General features: G+C 48.2%; 1 protein-coding gene across 1 annotated transcript; it reads right to left on the bottom strand.

Annotated features, from left to right (window-relative positions):
- Positions 1 to 11543: 11543 nt before the first annotated feature.
- On the bottom strand, positions 11544 to 25496 carry LOC132507518 (uncharacterized). Its single transcript, XM_060126947.1, has 6 exons — positions 25430 to 25496; positions 19993 to 20417; positions 19714 to 19810; positions 17800 to 17862; positions 12978 to 13078; positions 11544 to 11771 (listed from the first exon to the last, which is right to left on the bottom strand). Exons 1-6 carry the CDS (start codon positions 25494 to 25496, stop codon positions 11757 to 11759), a joined length of 768 nt encoding a protein of 255 aa, XP_059982930.1. The 3' UTR covers positions 11544 to 11756.
- Between the last annotated feature and the right edge of the window lie 14 nt (positions 25497 to 25510).

Here is a 25510-nt window from a genome sequence, read left to right as displayed (position 1 = left end):
CTGTAAGCTCTGCTTGGCTTTGCAGAGTTTCTGTGCCCTGCTTAGCAGCACTCCCTGTCTGGGCCCCCTTTTGGGCAGCAAGGTGACTTCTGCTGGGTGTCAGGACCCCATGACTACTCCTGAGTCACTTCTAAATTTTCCTTGGCTCAGGCCCTGGAATTTCTCTTCTCACTCCCCTCTGTTTCTCTGCCTGCCTGAAGCATGAGGACAGATTTTCCCTTCCAATCTTCTCTCCTATGGCTCTAGGTCCTCCTTGGGATCCAGTCTCCTTAGTCACTGTGAAAGCCATTGTTGGGTTTGCCCAGATGCCCCCCACCCCCTTCCAGGTGGGCCTGAAACTTAGCTCCGTCCAACCAGAGTGCCCCATTCCTGGGCACAGTGACTGGTTCAAGGATTGGATAAGCATGTGACCCAAACCAGGCCAACCAGAGTCCACCCTTGGGATTGTTTTGTTGGCTGGGAAGGAATGTTGGCTTTTGAGATGATGCCATCATCGGTCATCATTGCTCCAAGAGACAAAGCTGTGGATTCAGTCACACCTGATGGTCCTGATTCTTCCCCATTATATGAGACAATAAAATTATTTCTTAATCGAAGTGTTGATTTTTATGCACTTTTAACATAAACCTGACTATTTTAACCATTGTTAAGCATATAGTTCAGTGATATTAAATACATGCATATTGTTGGGGTACCATCACCACCATCCATCCATAGAACCCTTTTCATCTTGCAGAACTGAAACTCTATACCCATCAAACCATAACTCCCCACTCCCTCCTGCCCCCAGCCCCTGGCAACCACCCTTCTACTTTCTGTCTCTATGGATTTGACTGTTCTAGGTATGTCATATAAGTAGAATCATACAATATTTGTCATTTTGTGACTAGCTTACTTCACTTACCATAGAGTCCTCAAGATTCATCCATGCTGTAGCACGTGCCAGAATGTTCTTCCTTTTTTAGGCTGAATAATATTCCCTTGTATGTACATCCTCCATTTTGTTTATCCGTTCATCCATCGGTGAACATTTGGGTGGTTTTGCTTTTTGGCTATTGTGGATAATGCTGCTAGGAAATTGAGTGTACAGAAGAAGTTGATTTTTATGTTACATGTGACCAAAGGGATCCTGGATAATCTAAGGTCACACAGCTAGTAAGCAGAGGCCCCAGAACTAGCATACAGGCTCATCAGACTCCAGAGCCACTGACAAGAGCCCTTGGTTCCCAAACTTGAACCATTCTCATACCCCCGTCACGAACATGTTACAACTGTTCACCACCTGTACTATATTCCTTCATATTTCTTTAAATTTACCTTTTTACTTTTTTTCACTTAACTATAGTTTTGACCTCAGCGATAATATCCCTGGCATCATGGTTTGGAGGTGTTATTTATAAAAGTCTCTCATACACACAAAAATAAATAGAAATAGAAATGTTTAAAATGATAATGTTCCTCCGTGTGCCCCCTAAGTTCCACTTGTACCACCAGAGTACACTTTCCACACCTCGGGAAACGTTGACTAGAACAGATAGCAGTTGGAAGATGAGAGAACCACGCTTGGGACCCGTGGCTAAAGGACACACGCGGGGCTCAGCTTCTCCATGCCCAGTTTGCTGGCTCAACAATCACCCCGCTGACCGCCCTCCACTTGATGGGTGAGATGAGAATAGGCTGGAGACCCCTTTTCAGCAAAGGCAGGGGAAGGTGGTACCCTCCCTCTTAGAGCCTAAGGAGCTCACTGTTGGGACATCCCTCAGAAGCTCCCAAGCCCCCTTCCCAGCCCATGGCAAACCCTCATTGTAGCACCCATGACATGGCATCCAACTTCAGGTTGGACAAGGACAGTAACAGAGATCCCACCACCTTTCCGGACTGCTCACACCTTAGTTCTGTCCCCAGAGCCACAAAGATCAGGTCTTTCCTTCTTCCTCTGGCTTTCTAATTTTGCCCTTGTCAGAACTCTTTTAGGTCTCAAACCACGCCTCCTTTCAAATATTTATACCTTAAAAAAATTTTTTTTTTGGTCTGATTGCATTAGCTACTACTTCCAGAGAATAATGTTAATTAATAACTATGATAGTGGGCATTTTAATATTATTTAATGGGAATGCCTTTCATTTTTCACCATTGAGCATGAGTTGACTTTGTTTACATATCAAATATATATAAACTGAAATATTCACATATTCGTAAAGTTAGGTCAAGAAGTATCCTTCAGCTCTTATGTGTTTAATCCACGCTGGAACCTTATGAGGTAGATACTATTGTTAAAGACAATTTTACAGATAAGGAGCTGGAAAAAAAGAAGTAACTTGCTCAAGGTCGTATAAGCAATAGGAAACCGATTCAGGATTCAAATCTTGCAGCTTGAATGGGCAGAGCCCATCCTCTTAATCCCATTCTAACTCCCCATAATAACGCCACGTGGTAGATATTAGCACAATTTTATAGACGAGAATTCAGAAGAGAGGTTAAGTGATTCGTCCAAGGTCAAACAGCTGACAAGTACATCCTTCTCACAGGTTAACAGGGTGGTCTTAGAGTTTATATCTACTGCACATTGGCTTAATTTCTTCTGCGTGCTGTATGATTTATTTCCCTCAAATCTGTCTTCCATTTCACTGTCTTGTGTTTCTATCATGTCAGCTATACCCTTGATATTATTCTACTACATTCATTAATTCTGTAGTGGTATTATTTTTGTCCTTGTTTCTTTTCTTAGTCCTTTTCAACTCATTCTATTGCCTTGTCTGAACTTCAATCTCTTGTTTCAGAGTTCAAGTTGTCTTTAATTTCTTGAGAATGCAAAACAGTTTTGTTTTTTTAAATTTATTTGTTTTATTTATTTATTTTTGGTTGCATCAGGTCTTTGTTGCTGTGCGCGGGCTTACTCTAGTTGCGGTACGCGGGCTTTCGTTGCAGTGGCTTCTCTTGTTGCAGAGCACGGGTTCTAGGCGCCCGGGCTTCAGGAGTTGTGGCTCCTGGGCTCTGGAACGCAAGCTCAGTAGTTGTGGCGCATGGGCTTAGTTGCTCCGCGGCATGTGGGATCTTCCTGGAGCAGGGCTCGAACCCGTGTCCCCTGCATTGGCAGGCGGATTCTTAACCACGGTGCCACCAGGGAAGCCCCCAAACAGTTCTTATCTAATATTTTCTTCTGTTCCTGGGTGTATCGTCTTCCAGAAATGTGCATGTCATCTTTCTTTGCCATGTTCTCCTTCCTCTGTCCCACTCCGTCCTTTTCTCCTGTGGAGTTTTTGCACAGGTACCATGTCAGTTTCTTTTGGTTTCGCTTACGTTGGATCTGGTGTATTTCTTTCTAAGCCCCTTATTTGCACAAATGGTGACTTCTTGATTCTCCTCTTTGTTTGCCTGGGCCCTGTGTGCACCCTCCTCTCTGAACATTAGCTTGAGGTCTGACTGTCATTGGTTTATATTCTTCCTGTTTCCCTCTTCAGCTTTCTGGGACAGAGGGGTTGGAGAAAACTGGGTCCTGGGAAGCCAGCAAACCAACTGCGTCTCTGTTCTCTTCATCTGTAACTATTAAAAAATAAACTTTTAACTTTAAAACTGTGTTAGGTTTACAGAAAAAAGGTGAAAAAACAGAGTATCCATATATCCTACATCCAGCTTCTCCCACTCTTTTTTCTTTTTAATGTAACAGCTTCACTGAGAGCTAATTCACACACTGTGAAGTCCACCTATTTCAAGTGTACAATTCAACAGTGTGTAGTATTCACAGAGTTGTGCAACACAATCAATTCCAGAACATTTTCGTTACTCCAAAAAGAAACTCCAATACACACTGGCAGTCACTCTATTTCCCTAAAAGCTCCCCCTTCCCTATGCGGCCACTAAACTATTTTCTCTCTCCATGGATTTGCCTATTCTGGCCTTTTCATATAAATGGATACATTTAATATGTGATTTTGTGACTGGCCTCTTTCACTCAGCATAACATTTCCAAGGATCATCCATGTTGTCGCATGCGTCAGTACTTCATTCCTTTATGGCTGAATAATATTCCACTGTACGGATATACCACATTTTGTCTATCCATTTACCAGTTGATGGACATTTGGGTTGTTTCTATCTTTTGGCAATTGTGAATAGCACTGCTATGAACATTCATGGACAAGCTTTTTGTGTACATATGTTTTCAATTATTTGGGGTCTCTACCTAGGAGTAGAATTGCTGGGTCCTATGATAACTCTGTGTTAAACTTTTTGAGGAATGGCCAGGCTGTTTTCCAAAGCAACTGCAACATTTTACATTCCTACCAGCAGTGTATAAGGATTTGAATTTCTCAACATCCTGTCAATACTTGTTATTGTCTTTTTTTTTTAATTATAAGACTTTTAGTTTAATTTTATTTTTGTTTTTAACATCTTTATTGGAGTATAATTGCTTTACAATGGTGTGTTAGTTTCTGCTTTATAACAAAGTGAATCAGTTATACATATACATATGTTCCTATATCTCTTCCCTCTTGCATCTCCCTCCCTCCCACCCTCCCTATTCCACCCCTCTAGGTGGTCACACACCACCGAGCTGATCTCCCTGTGCCACGCGGCTGCTTCTCACTAGCTATCTATTTTACGTTTGGTAGTGTATATATGTCCATGCCCCTCTCTCACTTTGTCACAGCTTACCTTTCCCCCTCCCCATCCTCAAGTCCATTTTCTAGTAGGTCTGTGTGTTTATTCCCGTCTTGCCCCTAGGTTCTTCATGACCTTTTTTTTTTTCTTAGATGCCATATATATGTGTTAGCATATGGTATTTGTTTTTCTCTTTCTGACTTACTTCACTTTGTATGACCCACTCTAGGTCCATCCACCTCACTACAAATAACTCAATTTTGTTTCTTTTTATGGCTGAGTAATATTCCATTGTATATATGTGACACATCTTCTTTATCCATTCATCTGTTGATGGACACTTAGGTTGCTTCCATGTCCTGGCTATTGTAAATAGAGCTGCAATGAACATTTTGGTACATGACTCTTTTTGAATTATGGTTTTCTCAGGGTATATGCCCAGTAGTGGGATTGCTGGGTCGTATGGTAGTTCTATTTGTAGTTTTTTAAGGAACCTCCATACTGTTCTCCATAGTGGCTCTATCAATTTACATTCCCACCAAGAGTACAAGAGTGTTCCCTTTTCTCCACACCCTCTCCAGCATTTATTGTTTCTAGATTTTTTGATGATGGCCATTCTGACCGGTGTGAGACATCTCATTGTAGTTTTGATTTGCATTTCTCTAATGATTAATGATGTTGAGCATTCTTTCATGTGTTTGTTGGCAATCTGTATATCTTTTTTGGAGAAATGTCTATTTAGGTCTTCTGCCCATTTTTGGAATGGGTTGTTTGTTTTTTTGAAACTGAGCTGCATGAGCTGCTTGTACATTCTGGAGATTAATCCTTTGTCAGTTGCTTCATTTGCAATTTTTTTTTCCCATTCAGAGGGTTGTCTTTTGGTCTTGTTTATGGCTTCCTTTGCTGTGCAAAAGCTTTTAAGTTTCATTAGGTCCCATTTGTTTAATTTTGTTTTTATTTCCATTTCTCTAGGAGGTGGGTCAAAAAGGATCTTGCTGTGATTTATGTCATAGAGTGTTCTGCCTATGTTTTCCTCTAAGAGTTTGATAGTGTCTGGCCTTACATTTAGGTCTTTAATCCATTTTGAGTTTATTTTTGTGTATGGTGTTAGGGAGTGTTCTAATTTCATACTTTTACATGTACCTGTCCAGTTTTCCCAGCACCACTTATTGAAGAGGCTGTCTTTTCTCCACTGTATATTCTTGCCTCCTTTATCAAAGATAAGGTGACCATATGTGCATGGGTTTATCTCTGGGCTTTCTATCCTGTTCCATTGATCTATATTTCTGTTTTTGTGCCAGTACCATACTGTATTGATTACTGTAGCTTTGTAGTATAGTCTGAAGTCAGGGAGCCTGATTCCGCCTTAAGAAACAGGAAACATCTCAAATAAACAACCTAACCTTGCACCTAAAGCAATTAGAGAAAGAAGAACAAAAAAGTTAGCAGAAGGAAAGAAATCATAAAGATCAGATCAGAAATAAATGAAAAAGAAATGAAGGAAACAACAGCAAAGATCAGTAAAACTAAAAGCTGGTTCTTTGAGAAGATAAACAAAATTGATAAACCATTAGCCAGACTCATCGAGAAAAAAAGGGAGAAGACTCAAATCAACAGAATTAGAAATGAAAAAGGAGAAGTTACAACTGACACTGCAGAAATACAAAGGATCATGAGAGATTACTACAAACAACTCTATGCCAATAAAATGGACAACCTGGAAGAAATGGACAAATTCTTAGAAATGCACAACCTTCTGAGACTGAACCAGGAAGAAATAGAAAATATGAACAGACCAATCACAAGCACTGAAATTGAAACTGTGATTAAAAATCTTCCAACAAACAAAAGCCCAGGACCAGATGGCTTCACATGCGAATTCTATCAAACACTTAGAGAAGAGCTAACACCAATCTTTCTCAAACTCTTCCAAAATATAGCAGAGGGAGGACCACTCCCAAAGTCATTCTACGAGGCCGCCATCACCCTGATACCAAAACCAGACAAAGATGTCACAAAAAAAGAAAACTACAGGCCAATATCACTGATGAAAATACATGCAAAAATCCTCAACAAAATACTAGCAAACAGAATCCAACAGCACATTAAAAGGATCATACACCATGATCAAGTAGGATTTATCCCAGGAATGCAAGGATTCTTCAATATACACAAGTCAGTCAATGTGATATACCATATTAACAAATTGAAGGATAAAAACCATATGATCATCTCAGTAGATGCAGAAAAAGCTTTCGACAAGATTCAACACCCATTTATGACAAAAACCCTCCAGAAAGTAGGCAGAGAGGGAACTTTCCTCAAGATAATAAAGCCATATATGATAAACCTACAGCCAACATCATCCTCAATGGTGAAAAACTGAAACCACTTCCACTAAGATCAGGAACAAGACAAGGTTGTCCACTCTCACCACTATTATTCAACATAGTTTTGGAAGTTTTAGCCACAGCAATCAGAGAAAAAAAAAAGAAATAAAAGGAATCCAAACAGGAAAAGAAGAAGTAAAGCTGTCACTGTTTGCAGATGACATGATACTATACATAGAGAATCCTAAAGATGCTACCAGAAAACTACTAGAGCTAATCAATGAATTTGGTAAAGTAGCGGGATACAAAATTAATGCACAGAAATCTCTTGCATTCCTATATACTAATGATGAAAAATCTGAAAGTGAAATTAAGAAAACACTCCCATTTACCATTGCAACGAAAGTAAAAAAATACCTAGGAATAAATCTACCTAAGAAGACAAAAGACCTGTATGCAGAAAATTATAAGACACTGATGAAAGAAATTAAAGATGATACAATAGATGGAGTGATATACCATGTTCCTGGATTGGAAGAATCAACATTGTGAAAATGACTCTACTACCCAAAGCATTCTACAGATTTAATACAATCCCTATCAAACTACCACTGGCATTTTTCACAGAACTAGAACAAAACATTTCACAATTTGTATTGTCTTTTTAATTATTGCCATCCTAGTGGGAGTGAAGTGGTATCTCATTGTGCTTTTCATCTGCATTTCCCTGAAGGCTCGTGAAGTTGAGCATCTTTTCATGTGCTCATTGGCTACTTGTGTACCTGCTTTGAAGAAATGTCTATTCAGATGTAATTTTGTTTTTAAAAACATAACTCCTGGGCTTCCCTGGTGGCACAGTGGTTGAGAGTCCGCCTGCCGATGCAGGGGACACGGGTTCGTGCCCCAGTCCGGGAAGATCCCACATGAGCCATGGCCTCTGAGCCTGCGCGTTCGGAGCCTGTGCTCTGCAATGGGAGAGGCCACAACAGTGAGAGGCCCGCATACCGCAAAAAAACCACAAACAAAAAAACAAAACTCCTGTTTTGTATATGAGGATTCTCCATCCTGTCTGGAACTTTCCTAGTTCTACAGGGGACGCCCTGAAAGGAAAGCCCACCAGCCACTCTGGTTCGCGGGTCTCAGTTATTTTTGCTTTTGCTATAGCCCAGCACTTTGTTAATTCCGTCCTGCTAAGCCTTTGTTTGACATCAGAGATTATTAACATAGGGTAATCAGCGCTTGCATACTTTCTTCCCAGCAGCTGGGAGAGGGTAAAAGTTCACGCTAGCAGTTCTTCTGTCTCCACCTGAGAGACCCTTTCCACCAAACTGGGGGGCACCCATGACGTTTTAGATTTTTCTTTGCCCAACTTCTCTCATCGTACTACTTTTAAGGATCAAAGCCTATGTCCATTCCTGGAGCCTTCATTCAGTCTGGCCTAAATTGTTGCCTCCCTAACGTGAATCTTCACGAAGCATGTGGTTTTGGTCGAGACCCTTCCCAAGTTTCTATGTGAGTAACCCATTCCTTGCAATTTTTTTTTCCTTTGGGCCATTTCAGTATGCAAAAGGAAATAAAAATAGCAACAGAGATGCCATAATAGTAATTGTGTTTCAATTTTTGCTGACTTGGCTGTGAAGGAATAAAAACCTGGACAAGATTAAAGGCATGAGGATCAACTCGCACTGGAAAAGCAGCCCTGCCGTCATCAGGCAGGGACAGACACAGACAAAGCCAGATGCAAAGTTAACAGAAAATGCAGCTCTTCCCTAGGTCATGCCACAGCTGTAAAATGCCATAATCACGCCCACTCCGCGTGACTGTTGCTTTCTTGCCAGTGAGACCCCCAGAGCTCTGTTGCTATTTTCCTTTATTCCTGGGGATACCCAATTGCCCCATGACAGCACCCAGCCCCTGGTTAATCGCCGCTTCTCATCCTGCCTCAGAAACAGTCACCAATCCAGGACTGACCCCTGCTTCCCTGGGACTCTTCCAGAACCCTTCGGGGGGAACCCAACCCTTAGAAAAGACACTCCCTGCTGGCTCTCTTTAGTCCAGCAGCATTCCACACTCCCTCACTGACCCAGGCCAGTCAGTTTTGATTTTGTCTGACCACAGCCTTGTCCTCTGGGTCTGTGGCTGCTTGGAGTGTAAGAGTGGGTATTAGATTAGTGTCGCCCCGCTGTTGTTCCCATTCAGCTCAGCTTTTGTTTGCCGCCAGCAATAATTAACCCAGCGTAGTGACTGATTAGGTTCCTTCTTCCTGCCAGCGGGAAAGGAGAAAAATAGTACCTATTAGTGGCTCTCCCGGAGCTGTTCACCACTTCTAGGATAGGGGTGGGTTCCAAACCCGGCTGCCCACACAGGAAGGTGCACAATCGTCCAGCCCCAACCAGGGACAGCATTTGGGCGAAGGGCCCACGATCAGTGTGCACATGCCAGGGCCTCTCCATGGAACCAGGGAGCAACCTTCACAGCACTTGATCCTGCCCTCAACGAGCCGTCTGTCCCCACACAGTCCTTCCTCTCGTTGGGCCCCCGTTCACCCCTCAGCTCACTAAGGCCCCTTCTTCCTACCTGGACAGTCTATGATCTAAGTTCAAATGACAGAAATAAGTGGGGTTCCCAGTAATAAAAATCACTATCACTCCCCTCAGTCACGCCCCAAACCAGGTCCCCTGGCTCCTAGGCCTCTCTTTCTAGAGCAGCTAGGCATGTCCCCTCCAGACCTGTCTAGCCTAGGTAAAGTAAGGGCCCTCCGCCCTTTAAGGTAACTGGACCTGGAGCTGCACACCCTGGACTAGGAGAGCGAGGCAAATGGGGAGGAGAGGAAGGCTCCAAGACAAGATGCTCCGGTGGGAGGGTCCAGCCCAGCCCACCTTTGCCCAGCTCAGCAGACCAGATTTAAAACTCAGGATCTAGGGTTCCTCTTGAAACACCAGAAGCTGTGGAAACCCAGGGTCCTTGATACACTAGTATGAGCTCTCATTCACCATAGTCCACACCCTCATTTACAAGACTTGCCTCGTGTCTGAGAGCCCCACCCTGGACACACACCCTGCCCCTTTGTTGCTACTCTAGCTTGCTTAGGTCCGCCCCTTAGCCCTCTAGCTCCCCATCCCCTAACTCGCTGCATCCACGTAACAGTGGCCTCAAGGCCCTGAGACAATGGGACAAGCTCTTGGCTGCAACAATTGCCCAAGGAGCATTTCATTAAATCACTGAGCCCTAGAGAAGGGAAGCTTTTTTTTTTTTTAATTTATTTATGGGTCTTCGTTGCTGTGCGGGCTTTCTCTAGTTGTGGTGAGTGGGGGCTACTCTTTGTTGCGGTGCGCGGGCTTCTCATTGCAGTGGCTTCTCTTGTTGCGGAGCACAGGCTCTAGGCGCGCGGGCTTCAGTAGTTGTGGCACGTGGCCTCAGTAGTTGTGGCTCTAGAGAGCAGGCTCAGTAGTTGTGGAACACGGGCTTAGTTGCTCCGTGGCATGTGGGATCTTCCCGGATCACGGCTCGAACCCGTTTCCCCTGCGTTAGCAGGCAGATCCTTAACCACTGCGCCACCAGGGAAGTCCCGGGGAAGGTTTTGTCCATAGTCACGGATCAGGAAAAGTTCTGAGTGAAGTGTATTCTACTGCATTCTAAATTACAGAAAATTCCCAGAGGGACTCCAATTGCATTCACTGCAGTAGGTGTTGACTGACCCCCTGTTGTGTCCTGACCACATTCCAGCTCTGCAGTTACTCACTGAGTGGAAGGATAGGCTTGGTGGCTTTAGAGCCAGCTCAACTGCTCATCGTGTGGCCTTCTGCAAGTACCTCGTGACTCTGAGTCTTGGCTTCTGATTCATAGGAGAACTGTTCCCAGCTAGAGCATTAGATTAATCAGTAAGTGGATTTCGATACTAGGAGCCCCAGCCCTTCTCTTTTTGCAAAGACTGTCACTTACTGGATAACTGAGGCTGTCCTGCATACAGAATTACAGGTGTGTGTTTTGTCAATTGCACGATCTCCCCTCAACTGCCTATACAGAGATTGTCTGTACCTTTTGCTAGCTGTGTGACTTTAGGCAAGTGACTCAACCTCTATGAGTCTCAGTTTCTTCATCTGTGAAATGGGAATGATAATAGCACCAACTTCATAGGGTTGCTGTAAAGATTTAGTAAGATATTAGGTGGCATGTCACAGTGCCTGGTATATAGTATGTGTTCAATAAATGTTAGCAATGTATTTCCCTACACTCAAGCACTCATTTCCAGAAATTAATCTAGAATGAAAGCCACATTACTAATACCACACCTACTTCCTTGATAACACTTTATACAAGGGACAGGCTAACACAGAGGGATCTCATGGCCACTGTCCCAATCTTCATGACTGCCCTGTGGAAGGCTCAGTCCAGAGATGGCTTTTCCTGTCTTCTACATGATGGGTAAAGTGATACACTAATGGTCAGACACGAAGACGGCTGAACTAGAATCTGGGTCTCCTACCCCCCAGACCAGTATTCTGCCTCCTACATCTTGCTGACCACTTGGCAAGAGGATCAGCTGAGATGGTGATTTTTTTTTAGAAGTATTTTATTATTATTATTAATTTTTGGAAGGGGGGGCTACGTTGTCTTTGTCGCTGCGCGCAGGCATTCTCTAGTTGCGGCGAACGGGGGCTACTCTTCGTTGTGGTGCACAGGCTTCTCACTGCGGTGGCTTCTCTTGTTGAGGAGCACAGGCTCTGGGCGCACGGGCTTCAGTAGTTGTGGCACGCGGGCTCAGTAGTTGTGGCGCACGGGCTTAGTTGCTCTGCAGCATGTGGGATCTTCCCAGACCAGGGATCAAACCCGTGTCCCCTGAATTGGCAGGTGGATTCTTAACCACTGTGCCACCAGGGAAGTCCCTGAGACAGTGATTGAGAAGGCTCTTTGAATGTCCTACGCTCTTGGGGACAACATTATGAATGTCAATTCTCACCATGCAGACAGCAAATTCAAAAAGTTCTGATAATATCATCTGTTTGGATGCCCAAGACTTCTTCCGTAAGATTTTTGAGAGAAGATGATGAAAACCAAAATTTTTAATATTTGGGCTATGGTGCTTTCACGCCATTGGAGAGACTAAAATGTAAACGTCCTTCTGGAAGGCACTGGGAAATATACATCAGGTGCCTTCAAGGTGTGGTTTTGGTAGACTTTTCACTCCAGTGAACTTCTGGAAAGTTAACTTCAGAAGTTAACTGGAAATGTCTTCTGAGAAAAATGAGGTAAACATGAAAAGATCAACCTTGTATCGCTGTTTACAATAACAAAATTTAGAAACAACCTAAGTTTATGGTACTAGGGGATTTGGTTAAATAAATGATCATTTGCCATACAATGGGGTACTACGTGTCATTAAAAGTAGATATGTAGGGGGCTTCCCTGGTGGCACGGTGGTTGGGAGTCCGCCTGCCAATGCGGGGGACGCGGGTTCGTGTCCCGGTCCGGGAGGATCCCACATGCCGCAGAGCGGCTGGGCCCACGGGCCATGGCTGCTGGGCCTGCGCATCCGGAGCCTGTGCTTTGTGGCGCGAGAGGCCACAACAGTGAGAGGCCCGCGTACCGCAAAAAAAAAAATAATAATAATAATTAAAAAAAAAAGTAGACATGTAGCTTGACATATTTCAGGATGGAAAGCTGTCATTCTTATATTGTTGCGGGGCAGTAGGGAGGGGAGAAGTTACTGATGGTACACAAAGTAACATCCTGTGTGTGTGTGTGTGTGTGTGTGTGTGTGTGTGTACAAACACCCTCCCTTACACATGCACTTCATAAATGCACATATCTGAATATGTCTGCTAAGTAGAAACACGAACTTTTTTTTCCTCTCATCAGGTTTATAGATTTTTTTCAATAATGAGCCTATATGCCTTGTGCAATTTTTTCAAGGAGAAAAAGATCTGGGGTGCAGGCCTTGGGGATTTCTCCTCAGTGGAAGCTGCGCTCCTCCCCAGCCGTGATCCCACCCCCTAAACCTCCACCTCCACCCATACCTCCCCCTTCCCCCAAGCCCTCAGGCACCTGAAGTGATGCAGGGAGCAGGTGTTCCTGGGAGTTCCAGGTCAAGAGGCTCTGTGTCTTCCCCTCTTCCTCTGCCTGCTTGGTCGTCTCAGGTGGACAGCCTGGAGGTCCACCAGGAGGTGGTTTCCAGCAAGAAAGGGACCAGAGGCCAGGCTGCCCCACGGAGGCTGGCTGTTTCCAGGAACGTGACAAGGCTCTGGCTGCTCCCCTAGAAGATTGGGAAGCTGAGTTTCTTGCCCTCCTTGAGATCTAGCCTTCTCCCTCCCCCTCTCCCTCCCATCTCCCTCCCCATCTCTGCAAGAGCCCCAGGGCCAACAGCTGAGTCCCAACAGAAGTCACAGGCTGGAGCCCCAGGGAGGCCATCTGGGCACAGAGGACAGTCATAGTGAGGGCTTCCCAGGCCACATGGGCAAGAGAGTGAGGGTAATGTATGCAGATGATGGAGTTTAAGAAACACTGCCCCCACATATGGCACCTTGGCATACTGAATAGTTTAATCTGAAGGAGTCTGAGGAAACAACAGAAGCAGGAAGGTCACCCTGCCCTTCCCCCGTCCTTCTCCTCTGAAGCAGGTCATAAGCCCTCAAGGGAGAGGTGCCCTTATACGCAGAGGAAAGGAGCCTCCAGCTCCGAAGACAAAGGGTCAGCGAGAAGAATCCTAACACACAGGCCTCACTACGGTCCCCAGTTTCCTACCCTCACCTCACAGTCCTGAACCTGTCACCCTCGCACAACTACCCCCCATCATCACCCCCGGCACAGAAACACTAAGGCCTGTTTCTTCAGGTCTTCATGTTCTTATGAAGGTTCCCATGACACATAAAACTTCTATCAAACAAATCTGCGTGCTCTTCTCCTATAAATCTGTCTTTATCGGTTTAATTTTCAGACCCAGACAGGGACCCTAAGAGTGTTGAGGAAAACGTTTCCCACCCCGACACAGACCTGTCCCTACCGCTCCAAGGGCAAGGGGACTCCGAGATCCAGGAGCCTTCCTAAGGTGACAGCTGTGGTGGCCCCTTGCAAGAAGGTGGCCATGGCCAGAGAAAGCTTGGCAGACCACGACAGGGCTCTGAGAGCGAGTGGGGGCTGACAGACCCGGAGCATCTGGTCACCCCATCAGGGCTCTGCTAAGCGTGGGGCAGGCGTGGACACAGCCGTGCAGTTGCACGGGCCCTGAGAACCGCCTCCGGGATAGAGACAGGCGGCCTGACACCTGGACCCTGCTCTCCATCATTCCTGTGCAACCTTTCCAAGCTAAAAGAAGTGAGGGATGTTTCCAACATTGCAATGGAAGGAGGCCTGGCCCTCGGTGCTAGTCCTAAGGCGGCTTGCTGTTGTTACTAATATTCACAATAATGACGATGAAGCTAGCACTCGGCAAGCACTTGCTGTGTATCAGGCATCGGGCAGGATCTCACTTAGTCCTCACCGACCTGTGATACGGGTACGGGTATCGTCTCTGGGAGGTTCGTCACCTAGCCACATGGTGCGTAAGGGGCACAGCCAAGACTCAGGTCCCAAGTCTGTCCTACTCCAGGTTCTTAATCACTAAGACCATCACAAACACTCATTCATTCATTCACTCAAAACACAGTGTTTTAGTTTCTCCCCTATACCAGGCATTTCCTGTGACCTCGTCTCAAAGGCTTCTCTGCCGCCTCCCCCTGGCCAGGTGGACACACTGTATGGAGACAAGGCTGGAGGCCCCCAGACCTTGGATCTGGTCCGTCTCCCTCAGGTGCAGCCCCAGTCTGAGACAGCACTGGGGCCAGGGTCAGGAGTGGCCGGCGACATCACGCGGCCCCCTGCCTGCCTGCTAGCCGGGAGATGCACTGCCACCCTTGGAAGAGATGGGAGCCACAGAAGAAGGTGACCTCACACAAGTTCCTGCCCTCTCGCTAGAGCCTTCAGATATAAACGAAGGGGCTGGACCAGGTGATTCTGAAGTCCTTCGAGAGCCCCTGGCCAAAAGTTCTAAGCTGCTTCACCTCTCTGGGCAGGTTGGTGTCTTTTTTCCTAAGATTCTGCAAGTGTAAGATTTTTATATTTTAGCAACTGATTTTAAAATCTTATGTTTTAACACAACATTGTAAAACAACTATACTCCAATTTAAAAAAAAAAGACATACACACAAATCTTATTTTCCAATATTTTTGCATGTGAGGAAAAAAAAAGGACTGACCCAGCCAACAGGACATTATTAGCCTCCACTCAGTTATAAGAGCCTACCACCTCTGGTAATGAGAGGCACCGTGCTATCTTTAAATGTTATTATTTTTCATTATATATATAAAAAAAATCCATGCTCATTGCAAATGTTTGGAAAATAGAGAAAATTGGGAAAAGTAAAAAATAGAGTCAAGACCCCAAAGAAAACTACTAGTATTTTTTTTAACATATTTTCTCATTCTCCAAGATACGATGGTAAATAAAAGAGCAAGGTGCATTAAAATGTGTTTTAAAATCTTATGCTTCAGTTATTCCTGGAATCCCAATATCAAGTATTTCTAGGATTCTATGATTCAAAAATTCTAAGATTTCCTTATTCTAAGACTCTCTGGCTGCAGGAAGGGAGACCAAAGTCCTCTTTTCATGCCCTTGTGAGCTACCATTTGGGTAGAAGGGAGAGAGAATGGGTTATTCCATCCTCACAGCTCCCTAGGACTTGGACAGGCTGTGTAAGCGTCTCATCCACGCCCATGCCAGCCCTCCAAGGACGCCCCTGCCCATCCTCTGCACCCTTCCCCGCGACTCACTGAGGCTGGGCTCTGGTGTTTGCCTCTGAAGGTGTTTGGTGGGTGCTGGCAGCCCTGGAGCCTCAGCCGCCATGGCCTTGGTGGGGCCTGACCCATGAGGTGCGGGCCCAGGAGGAACACACTCTTTCCCTCTCCCTTTACGGTGGGGGCCAGAGACACCTCCAGGTGGGTGCTGCCCCACCAGAACCAAAGGTTCCAGGCCTAGAATAGGCTGGTGGGGCAGGGGCTCCCAGCACACGGTGAGGACTCACCCAGGAGCTCGGCATTTGGGCTTCCCCGACGTGGGGTCCGAGTGGTGGTGGTGGAGGGGACTCTGCCGGCTGCGACCCATCTCCCCACGGAATAACAATATCCTCTGCGGACAGGTGGGGTGGTAGAGCCGGGGCTAGGGACTGTGGGTGTGCGATGGGTGCCTTCTCTCTGCCCTTCTCCCTCCAGGCAACAGCCAGTGCTGGTCTCTTCATTCCTGCCCAGCTCCCCCGGGGAACCTCCGGGCAGAGCCTGCGGGGAACCCTGGCAGTGGCTGGCCAGCTCCCCCACTCCCGTCACCAGCCAGGCCCTGTCGCCTCCCTGCTCCCAGTGTGTCTCTCCTGCCCCTGCCACTCCAGCCTCTTCCTCACTCTGGGTTTGAGACCCACTTGAGAAAAGGAGCCACCTCGCGCTGCCATAGCCCACTGTGTGACCCTGAGAACGTACGTACTTCCTCCCTGGGCCCATCTCCCCATTCTGTAAAGTTGAGGGTCCAGAAAATTTTCAGGCTCCTTCCAAGTCCAGACAGGCTCTGACTCCACGGGAGAGAAGTGGGGTGCGCTTGCAGATGGGCACTACCCCAACTATCCCAACACAAATATGTGCCATGTCAACCAAGTCGCTAAAGCAGAGGCGATTTCTCTACTGAAACCCACACGTCAGGCGTGGGGTTCCTGCCCCCTGAGGTCCTCAAGCGGCTAGAATCTCTGCGCAGAGTTTGGGGCCCTCCTCAGTATTTCTGTGACTTCCCAGAGTGAGTGTGTGCGTGGGAGGGACTGCCTGCTGAGCTCCGATTTCCAGAGCTGTGCTCACCCCTTTATCTTCACCCATGCATCAGTTCATTTCTCTCAATTTCCACCGAAATAAACAAAACTCCTGATTCATGCAAAGCCCTTAATTTGGACATTCCCAAAGGACTGAGGGGACAGCCACGCCAGAACAATTAAGTATTAGACGTATTAGGCAAATTGCATCCTAAAAAGCCCCCAGCCGCTCCCACCTGCCCCCGCTGCCATCTCTGTCTCTGTGGCTCCCCCCACCCCGTCTCCACAACCATTTTCTCTCCGCATTAAGGTTGCGCTCCGTGGTTACAAGGGGCCCCTGATGCAGCCTCACTTTTCTCAGCGCCCCCAGCAGCGCAGACCCACTGACTCGGTGATACAAATTCTGCCGCTCACTTAGAAGGCAAGAGTGGTTCCAGTCATTTGCTTTCAGTGACATTTCTTTTGTCAGTGGGGATTGCTCTATCAAAGCCTCCTGAGATTTCTTTAGTGAGCTCCCCTAGTTACGTTTAGAACAGGATGAGACTTTCATACATTTGAATCCCAAAGATTTTTTTCTTTCCTACAGCACAACGCTGAGATAAAGTGCAGTCCTGCAATTCGGGCCTCAGGGAAGCATGAGATTTATTACCCCGCAACCTGGTGGAAGCCTCAGTGCCAGCCTGGCAGTGCCCGGTGTGGGTGGGAAGGTCAAGGAGCCACAGGAGGAACACCCTTCCCCAGGACAGCGAGGTGGGACCCGCGCACCCTGGAGCCCCAGCCCTCCCGAACCGGGGTGCAAGGCTGTCCCCCAACATCCCTCTTCTCCCCCACCCAGCTCCACCCCCCCCAGCAAAGGGTGCCCTGGGAACCTGGGGAGCTAGCTGGAGGGGCTGCAGGCGGGAAGCACCCCCTCTCCTCACCGCTTACCCAGCAAATGCCCCTCGCCTGTCTCAGCCTGGCGCGGGGACTTAGGGCTAAGTCCCTTTGCTCACTGGCCTCCTAGGGGCAGGGCCCAGACGCCCTGGGGCTGAGCCCCCATTGGGGCTCACCTTCCAGCTCTGGATGCCTCCCTTGGACAGGTTCCTTTATTCTCAGTGCATCAGTGGCCACATCTGTAAGGTGGAATAATGAAACACAGAACGATATTATTTAGTGAAAGCACCTTGCAAACTGGCCCAATGCCAGTGTCAGACCCAAGTACAGTATATATTAGCAAAAAATATCATCCCAGCCTCCTGGTTCAGGGCTCCTGCCCAGTATTTAGTCCCCTGTGGCTCTGTGACCCTCCATCCCCCTGCCCATGGCACTCCAGGTGAGAAATCCTTGAACCCTCCAGGTTCCCATAGACTGAAGATTTCTGGGGCTCCTGCAAACATAGAGACTTGGGGGCCCACTGCCTGTGGCCCCAGCTCTGCCCCTCATACCAACCCAGATGCAGAATTTGGTTCCTGCACAAACTGTCAGGAGGAATCCAGTCCTCATGAGCATCTGGGATTTCTGGAGATTTTGCAGGAGTTGTGTGGGTCCCAGGGAAGAGCTCCGCTGTTAGCCCCTGGCATTCAACCACCATTCCCCCCTTCCCCCATCTCTCTCCGCCCACTGCCACCTCCCACTCAGCTCTCACGGAGGCCCCTTGCTCACAAACTGTCGCCCCCAGGCTTCGGCAGTCTTTGTACTAGGGGACCCGTGCTTGAACCAGCATCCCCCCAAGGGGCGTCACCAAGGGCTCACCCAACTGCCCAGAGGTGGATGAACGCCTCCAGCTCCCTTTGCCTGGGATGGGTGCCTACCCAGCATCCCTGCGTGGCTGAAAGCCTCTCTCAGCTGCGCCCTCCTCCTATCCTCTCAGCCTCCACAGTGTGGCCTGGCCTGCGCCCACCCCCAGCCCTCTCTGGGGGACGTGGCCACCTCCGCTCAGAGTCTCCCTGGCTGCACACGGACTTCCTGAACTTCAGTAGCCTGGAGCAGGACAGAATGCTGGAGATGTTCCTGTCCCCTCAGCCATCCCCAGACCCCCTGCATCGGCTGTATGGGACCCTTACCACCACTCTCCCCTCGATAGGCTGTAGGAATAGCTGGGGGAGGGAGGGTAGGATGGAAATGGCAGCTAACACGTACGTAGCACTTGGCATGTGCACACACTCTCCTAAGGGCTTTACACGTACCACGAACACGTATGCAACGCATGCAAAAATAAACCACTTAATCCTCACACTAATCCTGTGAAATATGTATTATTTCCATTTTATAGATGAAGAAACTGAGGCTCAGAGAGGTTAAGTAACTCGCCAAAGATCACACAACAGTGAGTGATGGAGTCAGAACTGGAAGCCAGGCAATCTGGTCTCTGCTCTTTTCCACAGGAGGCTTCTGAGCCCCCATCGTCTCCCTCACCAGGGCCTATGCTCCCCCCAACCCACATGGTAACACCTGGAGCTTAGATGGAACAGAGGGTGGAAAACCACTGGCCTAAGAGAAGATGTGAGATCTGTCAGGAACATATTGCATGAGCACAGGCAAATCTTAACTCCTGGCCTGGACGCTGCTACCACTGGTTTGGTTTGGGCAGAGTCATTTGGTCTCTCTGGGCCTTAGTTTCCCCATTTGCACAAGGGGGTCATTCTCCTGCTGCTAATCTTGTATGAACTGAAGGCCTAAGTGTCCTCTTACCGACCAGCCAGTGATAGGCTCCTCCTAGGAGACACGACCTCCAGCTGCAAGGCCCGGCGGGCTGCTCACCCCCTCTCCTGGCTTCCAGCTGCCGCTTGGTTTCCAGGGCGCGGCCCCCAGGAAGAATCTAGGGAGCCCTGTGGGACTTTGAAGGGAGGCAGGGAACCCACCACCTCTGTGCATCCCTGTTTATCCTGCAAATGCTGCAGTTATTAAGGGCAAGTCCCGCCGTCATGGGCTTACGGTCTAGGGGGCAGACAGGCCTTATTCAGTCACCACGGAGATCAACTCACAAATGCACCAAATTCTCTGAAGCAGAGGTTGGAGAAACATCCTCTGAGGAAGACCGGCAGGGCCTCGGCAGCTGCGGGAAGGATTCTGGCCTTCTCCCTAAGGGCAATGGAAGCCACTGGATGGCTTTTGGCAGGGCCCCTGTGAGGCAGAACTGAACCACCCTCCCCCCCACCAGATCTCTTTAATGTTATTATTCATCATCAGATTTTCAGGAACAATAGTAACTCCTCACTTGCTAAGCACTTTCATAGACACTTTCTCCTTTGCTCTAAACGAACCTTGTGAGTCGTTCCATATTCCCATTTTGCAAATAAGGGAGCTGAGGCTGGAAGGGAGGCGGTGGCCGGGCAGGCTGCACGTGGGTCCAAGAGCTGGTGTGGAGCCAGGCCCCCTGCCTCCCTGAGCTTGTCCCAGGGGGACTCTGATCTTGGCGGGCACCCGGCTGCCTCCACCTCTCCAGGAGCGATGAGGCACCGCCAGCCCTGGTGGCCACCCCCTCCCAGGGAGTCCTGGCAGCAGGAACAGGGCCTTCGCCCAGCAGCAGAGGATTTGCCGAGGCGCCTCTGGCTGTCCGTGCACGTTTCTTCCAGCAGCACGCAGCCAGGAGTCCCGGAGGCCTCTGCTGAGGCCTTTTGGGAGGCAGGGGGTGGAGAGAGAAAGATACAAATAAGAAAAGCATGCCTCTCCTCCAGCAGCCTACAGCCTAGGGAGGCAGAGACACTGCACTCAGCAGCTCAAGGAGTGATCAGCAATTCTGATAGGGAAAAAGTACGTCCATTTTACAGATGAGAGTCTAAGGATCAGAGAGGTAAAATAACTTTTCCAATTACACCCAGCTGGTAAATGGTGATGCTGGGAGTCAAAAGAATCCCTGTCCAATTGGGGGAGGGGAGCCGTTTTCCCCAGGAAAACAGTGCAGCGTTTTCGCAGAGAGCTTGGGTGACAGAGGTCTCCCATTACCCTGGTTATGTGATTAAAAAAAATTTTTTTTTAACTGAGATATAATTTTCACACAGGAAAATGTGTGTGAAAATGTGTGTAACCACCACCAGAATCAAGGTACAGAGCATCTCCAGCTCTCCACGAAGTTCCCTCATGCCCACTCCAGTCTCCTTCCTACCCCCAGCCCTGGCAACTAGTCACCTGTTTTCTGTCCTCAGGGTTTTATCTTTTCCAAAATCTCCTGTGAAGGGACTCACCTGGTGTGTAGTCTCTTGGGGCCTGGCTCCTTCACTTCGCAGAACGCTGTGAGTATCTGTGCGTGTTGATGCATGCATGTACATGTGAGTGGCTCACGCCTTTTTATTGTTGAGTAGTATTCCGTCCGTTGTATGGATACGCCAGTTTATTTATCCATTCACTATTTGCTATACGTTTGGGTGTTTCCAGTTGAAGGCTATTTTGAATAAAGTTGTTAATGGACATTTGCATACAGGTCGCTTTGTGGACAAAAGTTTTCATTTCCCTTGTTTGAGTACATAGGGCAGTCGTTGCTGAGTTGTAGGTAAGTGTATTGTTCAACTTTATAAGAAGCAGTCCAAATGTTTTCCTAAGCGGCTCTACCACTTTGCATTCCCACCCAAATGTATGAGAGTTCCAGTTGCCCAGCATCCTCCCAATACTTGATGTGGTCAATCTTGTTACTTTTAGCTGTTCTAATGGGTAGGAAGTAGGATCTTTGTGGTTTTCATGGGCCTTTCCCTAATAACCAATGACGCTGAGCATCTTTTCCTGTATCTATTTGTCACTGTATATCTTTAGTAAAGTGTCCAAATCTTTTGTCCATTCTTTGGGGGGGGTTAAGAACTCTTTATATATTCTGGATACAAGTCCAATATCAGATATATGATGTGAAAATATCTTCTCCCAGCTTGTGGGGTTTCGTTTTTTTCTGTTTTTTGCCTTCTCATTTTTTCACCACTGTCTTTTGAAGAGTAGGAGTTTTTAGTCTTGCCCAAGTCCAATTTGTCAAGCTCTTCTTTTATGGTTTATACTTTTAGTGTCATCTTTGTCTAACCCAAGGTCACAAAGATTTTTTAAAATGTTTTTCCTCGGTAAGTGTTATGGTTTTAGTTCTTACCTTTAAGTCGATTATCCATTTTGACCGAGTCAATTTTCGCACATGATATGAGGTGAAGGTTGAGATTTATTTTTTTCCATGCGGATCTTCCATTTTTCCAGCATCATTTATTGAGAAGACTACCCTGTCCTGATTGACCTACCTTGGCACTTTGTTGAGAACTAACCACGGTTGTGTGAGTCTATTTCTGGACTTTCTATTCTGTTCCATTGTTCTGTGAGTCTATTCTTACACCAAAGCCATACTGTCTTGGTTACTATAGCTTCACAGTAAGCCTAGAAATCAGGTAGTGTAAATCCTCCCACTTCGTTCTTTTTCAGAATTGTTTTGGATATTCTAGATCTGCCATAAAAATTTTATCATCAGTTTGCCAATTTCTAAAAAACATGCAGTCTGCTGGAATTTTGAATGGAATAACATTAAATTTATAGATCATTTTGGGGAGAATTTGATATCTTAACAATATTGAGGCTTCTTTTAGATATTCTCATGTTTCTCTCAGCAAGGCATTATAGTTTTTCATGTACAGGTATTTTATGTCCTGATGCACTGTGAACAGGTATTGCTTTCTTAATTTGCACTCTCAAACTTGGTTGGAGCCCCCGGGGATGCTGTCGAGGCTCTCCTGTCCTGCCCCAGATATTCCTCGTGTGCATCCAGGAGGCCTGCGGAGAAGAGGGGATGAGCAGGTGTAGACTCCCCTGCGCACGGGGCTCCCTATGATTCCAAATTGTCACCCTAACCTTTAAAAATCTGTTAAAATTTCAGTTGCATTTTCTGCTTCTCTGTTGACCACTTTCTTCCATGCTCTTCCATGTTCTGCCAGAGGTGGAAGAGTGCATGGGCCCTCTCTCTTCTAGGGACTTGTCACCCTCTGAAATTTAATCCACCTGGGGCTAAGAGGTATGACTTTGTAGATTATTAGCTTCTTCTCATCGTTAGGGTAGGACTGATATCTTGTAGCGTTCTGCATCCTAAGCAGGGTGTAGGTGACTTTTGGTCAGGGCCGTGGCCTGGGCTTCCAAGGCCACAGCCCCCTCAGGGATGGGAGGGCCACCGGGAGACTGGAAAAGGGGAAGGATTCCACAGGTGGAGGCCTGGGGGCTTAGAGGAGCCCAAGCCCCTGACTCTGGCCCACTCCTGTGGCACGGCCGGATGAGTTCTCCTTTTTTTTTTTTTTTAAATCTATGATCTTGTTGTTTGCAATACTCTAGAACTGACAACAGCAGATAAACCTGGTTTTCTCATACCAAAAAAAACTGTGTAGCCTTGTTAGTTATAATACTTTACATTGTGGGAAAGACGATAAAAACCCTCTTCCTTAGCTGCTTCCCAATCCTCTGCACTTCATCAGGGCCACCCCGCAGCTGAGGTTTCCCTGAGTCACAGCTCATTACTTACTATGACAATTCAGGCAGCAAGAGGCAGAACTACCAAAAGAAATGCTGCAAGTGTCTGTGGTGGTGGTTGCTGTTTGTACGTCTGGTTTTGTGCCCCCAAGAACGTTATTTCCCTGTTGCTGGACGCCTCATCAAAACCAAAGGTGTTTCCATTATGATCACCCCGCCATCGGCATGAGCGGCACAGGCAGCCAAGTGTTATCCTACTTATCAGGATTCCTTGTCCTGCTGATGGCAGCTGATCGGAGGTCAGTACCTGGACCACTCTGTGAAGGACTCTTAGGGGGAGCATGCACTGATGGATTGGCAATGTCTGCCGCGGGCAAGAGATGGGGAAGCATCGGCGTGCGCTTCCACGTGTTACCCCTGCCCCATGAAATGTGCCACGACTGCTGTCAGAGCTGGGGTGGTGGGGCTCTTAGAGGGCCCCGCTCCACCCATACTACCCACCATGGCAAGGACTGCACTGCACCAAGGGCATGTGCCCACCCAGGGTCCTTGCAGGCTACACTCTGAGTACAATGGCCCACAGAATGCCCCGCCCGAACAGTCCCAAATCTAGGGCCTGTGGTAGCATCTCCCTAGGTCAGTCCCCCTAAGGTGTGACTGGGTCACCAAGTAGGCACCCCTAGGCCCAAGTGGTAGCCGTTTAGAAGGGGCAGTTTCCAAGGGGAAGCTGTTTGCACGGGGATGTAAATGGAGCTTGGACTTGAGGCCTAGACACACACAGGTGTGTGAGGTCCCTGGACAGGGGTCTCCTCTTGCCCTGGGCCCCACGAATGTCAGGGAGGGGCCTGTGATACACTCGTTGAAAGGGTGTGGTAAGGATTAATGATGTCTGTCATGGGCAAGGGGTAGTTTGAATTATACAGCACCTTGCATGTCGGCCCTCCCTGCCCAGTAAGAGGCATCGCGTTCCTTCCACCTCCTGTCTGGCATCCTCAGCCTGCACGGACTTTTCCAGGGAAAGAGCGCTCACCACCTTCCAAGGGAGACACCCGCTGTGTGTTTGAAAGTTCATTAGAACGTCCTTCTCTATGCCGACCCCCAGATTACCTCCCAGGTGCTTCCACCCTTTGGACCAAGTTCTGGACGGTGACTTGCCCGAGGCTACACAGCTACTTGTAAGTAGGACCCCCAGGCCCATTCTTGCCTCTCCACCCTGAGGTGATGTTTAGAGGAGCCCCAGAGCAAGCGGGGCCACGGCGGGGAGGCTGGGGGCCGTCTTCTTGTGGCTCTGTCCCCTCCCTGTCCACCCCCAGCCCCAATCATCTTACCAGCCCAGCACATTAGAGCTCTGGCTTTGCTGGCCCTTTCCACTAAAACAGAGAGAAAAAGAAAAACACAGCACAACGTTCTGGGGTCCAAAACAAACACCAAGGACAATGTTAATAAATACATAAAATTGTAAGGATCTGGATCTCAAAGGCACTTAACACAGGCAGGCTGGGTCGCGCAGGAATGGTTCAGTGTGTGCCCCAGCCTTGCCGGGAGGGGGCAGGCAGCGGGTGGAGAGGGCACCTGGGGAGCCCCTCTAGGGCCTCCACTCTCCGGGGGTTGCCGCCCGGGGCCCACTGCTCCTATTCCTCTAGCCTGGCTCAGAGTGGCCCCCTTGCCCTGGAACAGAAGAACTAGCCAGCACCTCTACGGCCTGCTGAGGAGTCTGGGAGACCCTCTGCATGACTTAGAGTGAGGAGCCCTGGGAGAGGTCCCGGGAACCGGGTGGCTTCCTGAGGGCCAGAGGGCCCAGGGAAGTTACCTGCCCTTGGAGGTAACATGGGTGCAGCTGAGGCTCCACAGTGCTGTCTCCTCCCCACCTGCACGAGGGGCACTTGGGGCCCTTGTCATCCCCAGGACCCGGCTATGAGTGGACTCCGGTCCTCAGCCCTGGAGCCTGGTCACCCCCGCACCCGCACCCAGTACCACAAACGGACCTCCAGTCCAGCTTAAGCCGGGCGGGAGAAGAAGACGCCTGACTCCAGCAGGAGCGGTCTCTGGTAGAGGGCAATGACTGGCAGGGCTCAGCCTGAGAACTCACGTCTCCTCTGTGCCCCACAAAGTCACCTTCCAGCCCGTGCTCTCTTCACGCGCCCGAGTGACGACCACAGTTGCCGTTCCTGGTCCAGCCAGGGGGCCGAGCACCAGCTGGGGACCCCCTGGGTGATGAGGACACATGCTCCCGAGTGTCCAGAGCCCCCTTCTCAGGGGGGCCTGGGGTGAGGTTAACAGGCCCACCTGTAAACTGGAGGCACCAGAAGTAATAGGAAATGCCATCTTCAGCGGCAGAGGTGGCCACCAACATGGCCCTCCAGCCAG

Source organism: Lagenorhynchus albirostris, chromosome 16 (assembly GCF_949774975.1).
Source record: "Lagenorhynchus albirostris chromosome 16, mLagAlb1.1, whole genome shotgun sequence".
NCBI classification, from domain to species: Eukaryota; Metazoa; Chordata; class Mammalia; order Artiodactyla; family Delphinidae; genus Lagenorhynchus; species Lagenorhynchus albirostris.
This window is presented reverse-complemented; position numbering and strand designations above follow the sequence as displayed.

Coding starts and splice junctions, on each gene's coding strand:
- LOC132507518 (XM_060126947.1), bottom strand. CDS start 25,496: ATGTTGGTGGCCACCTCTGCCGCTGAAGATGGCATTTCCTATTACTTC. Junction 19,811..19,992: donor AATATGGAACGACTCACAAG/GTTCGTTTAGAG, acceptor CATTGCCCTTAG/GGAGAAGGCCAGAATCCTTC. Junction 17,863..19,713: donor TCAGAGAATTTGGTGCATTT/GTGAGTTGATCT, acceptor TCCACCTTACAG/ATGTGGCCACTGATGCACTG.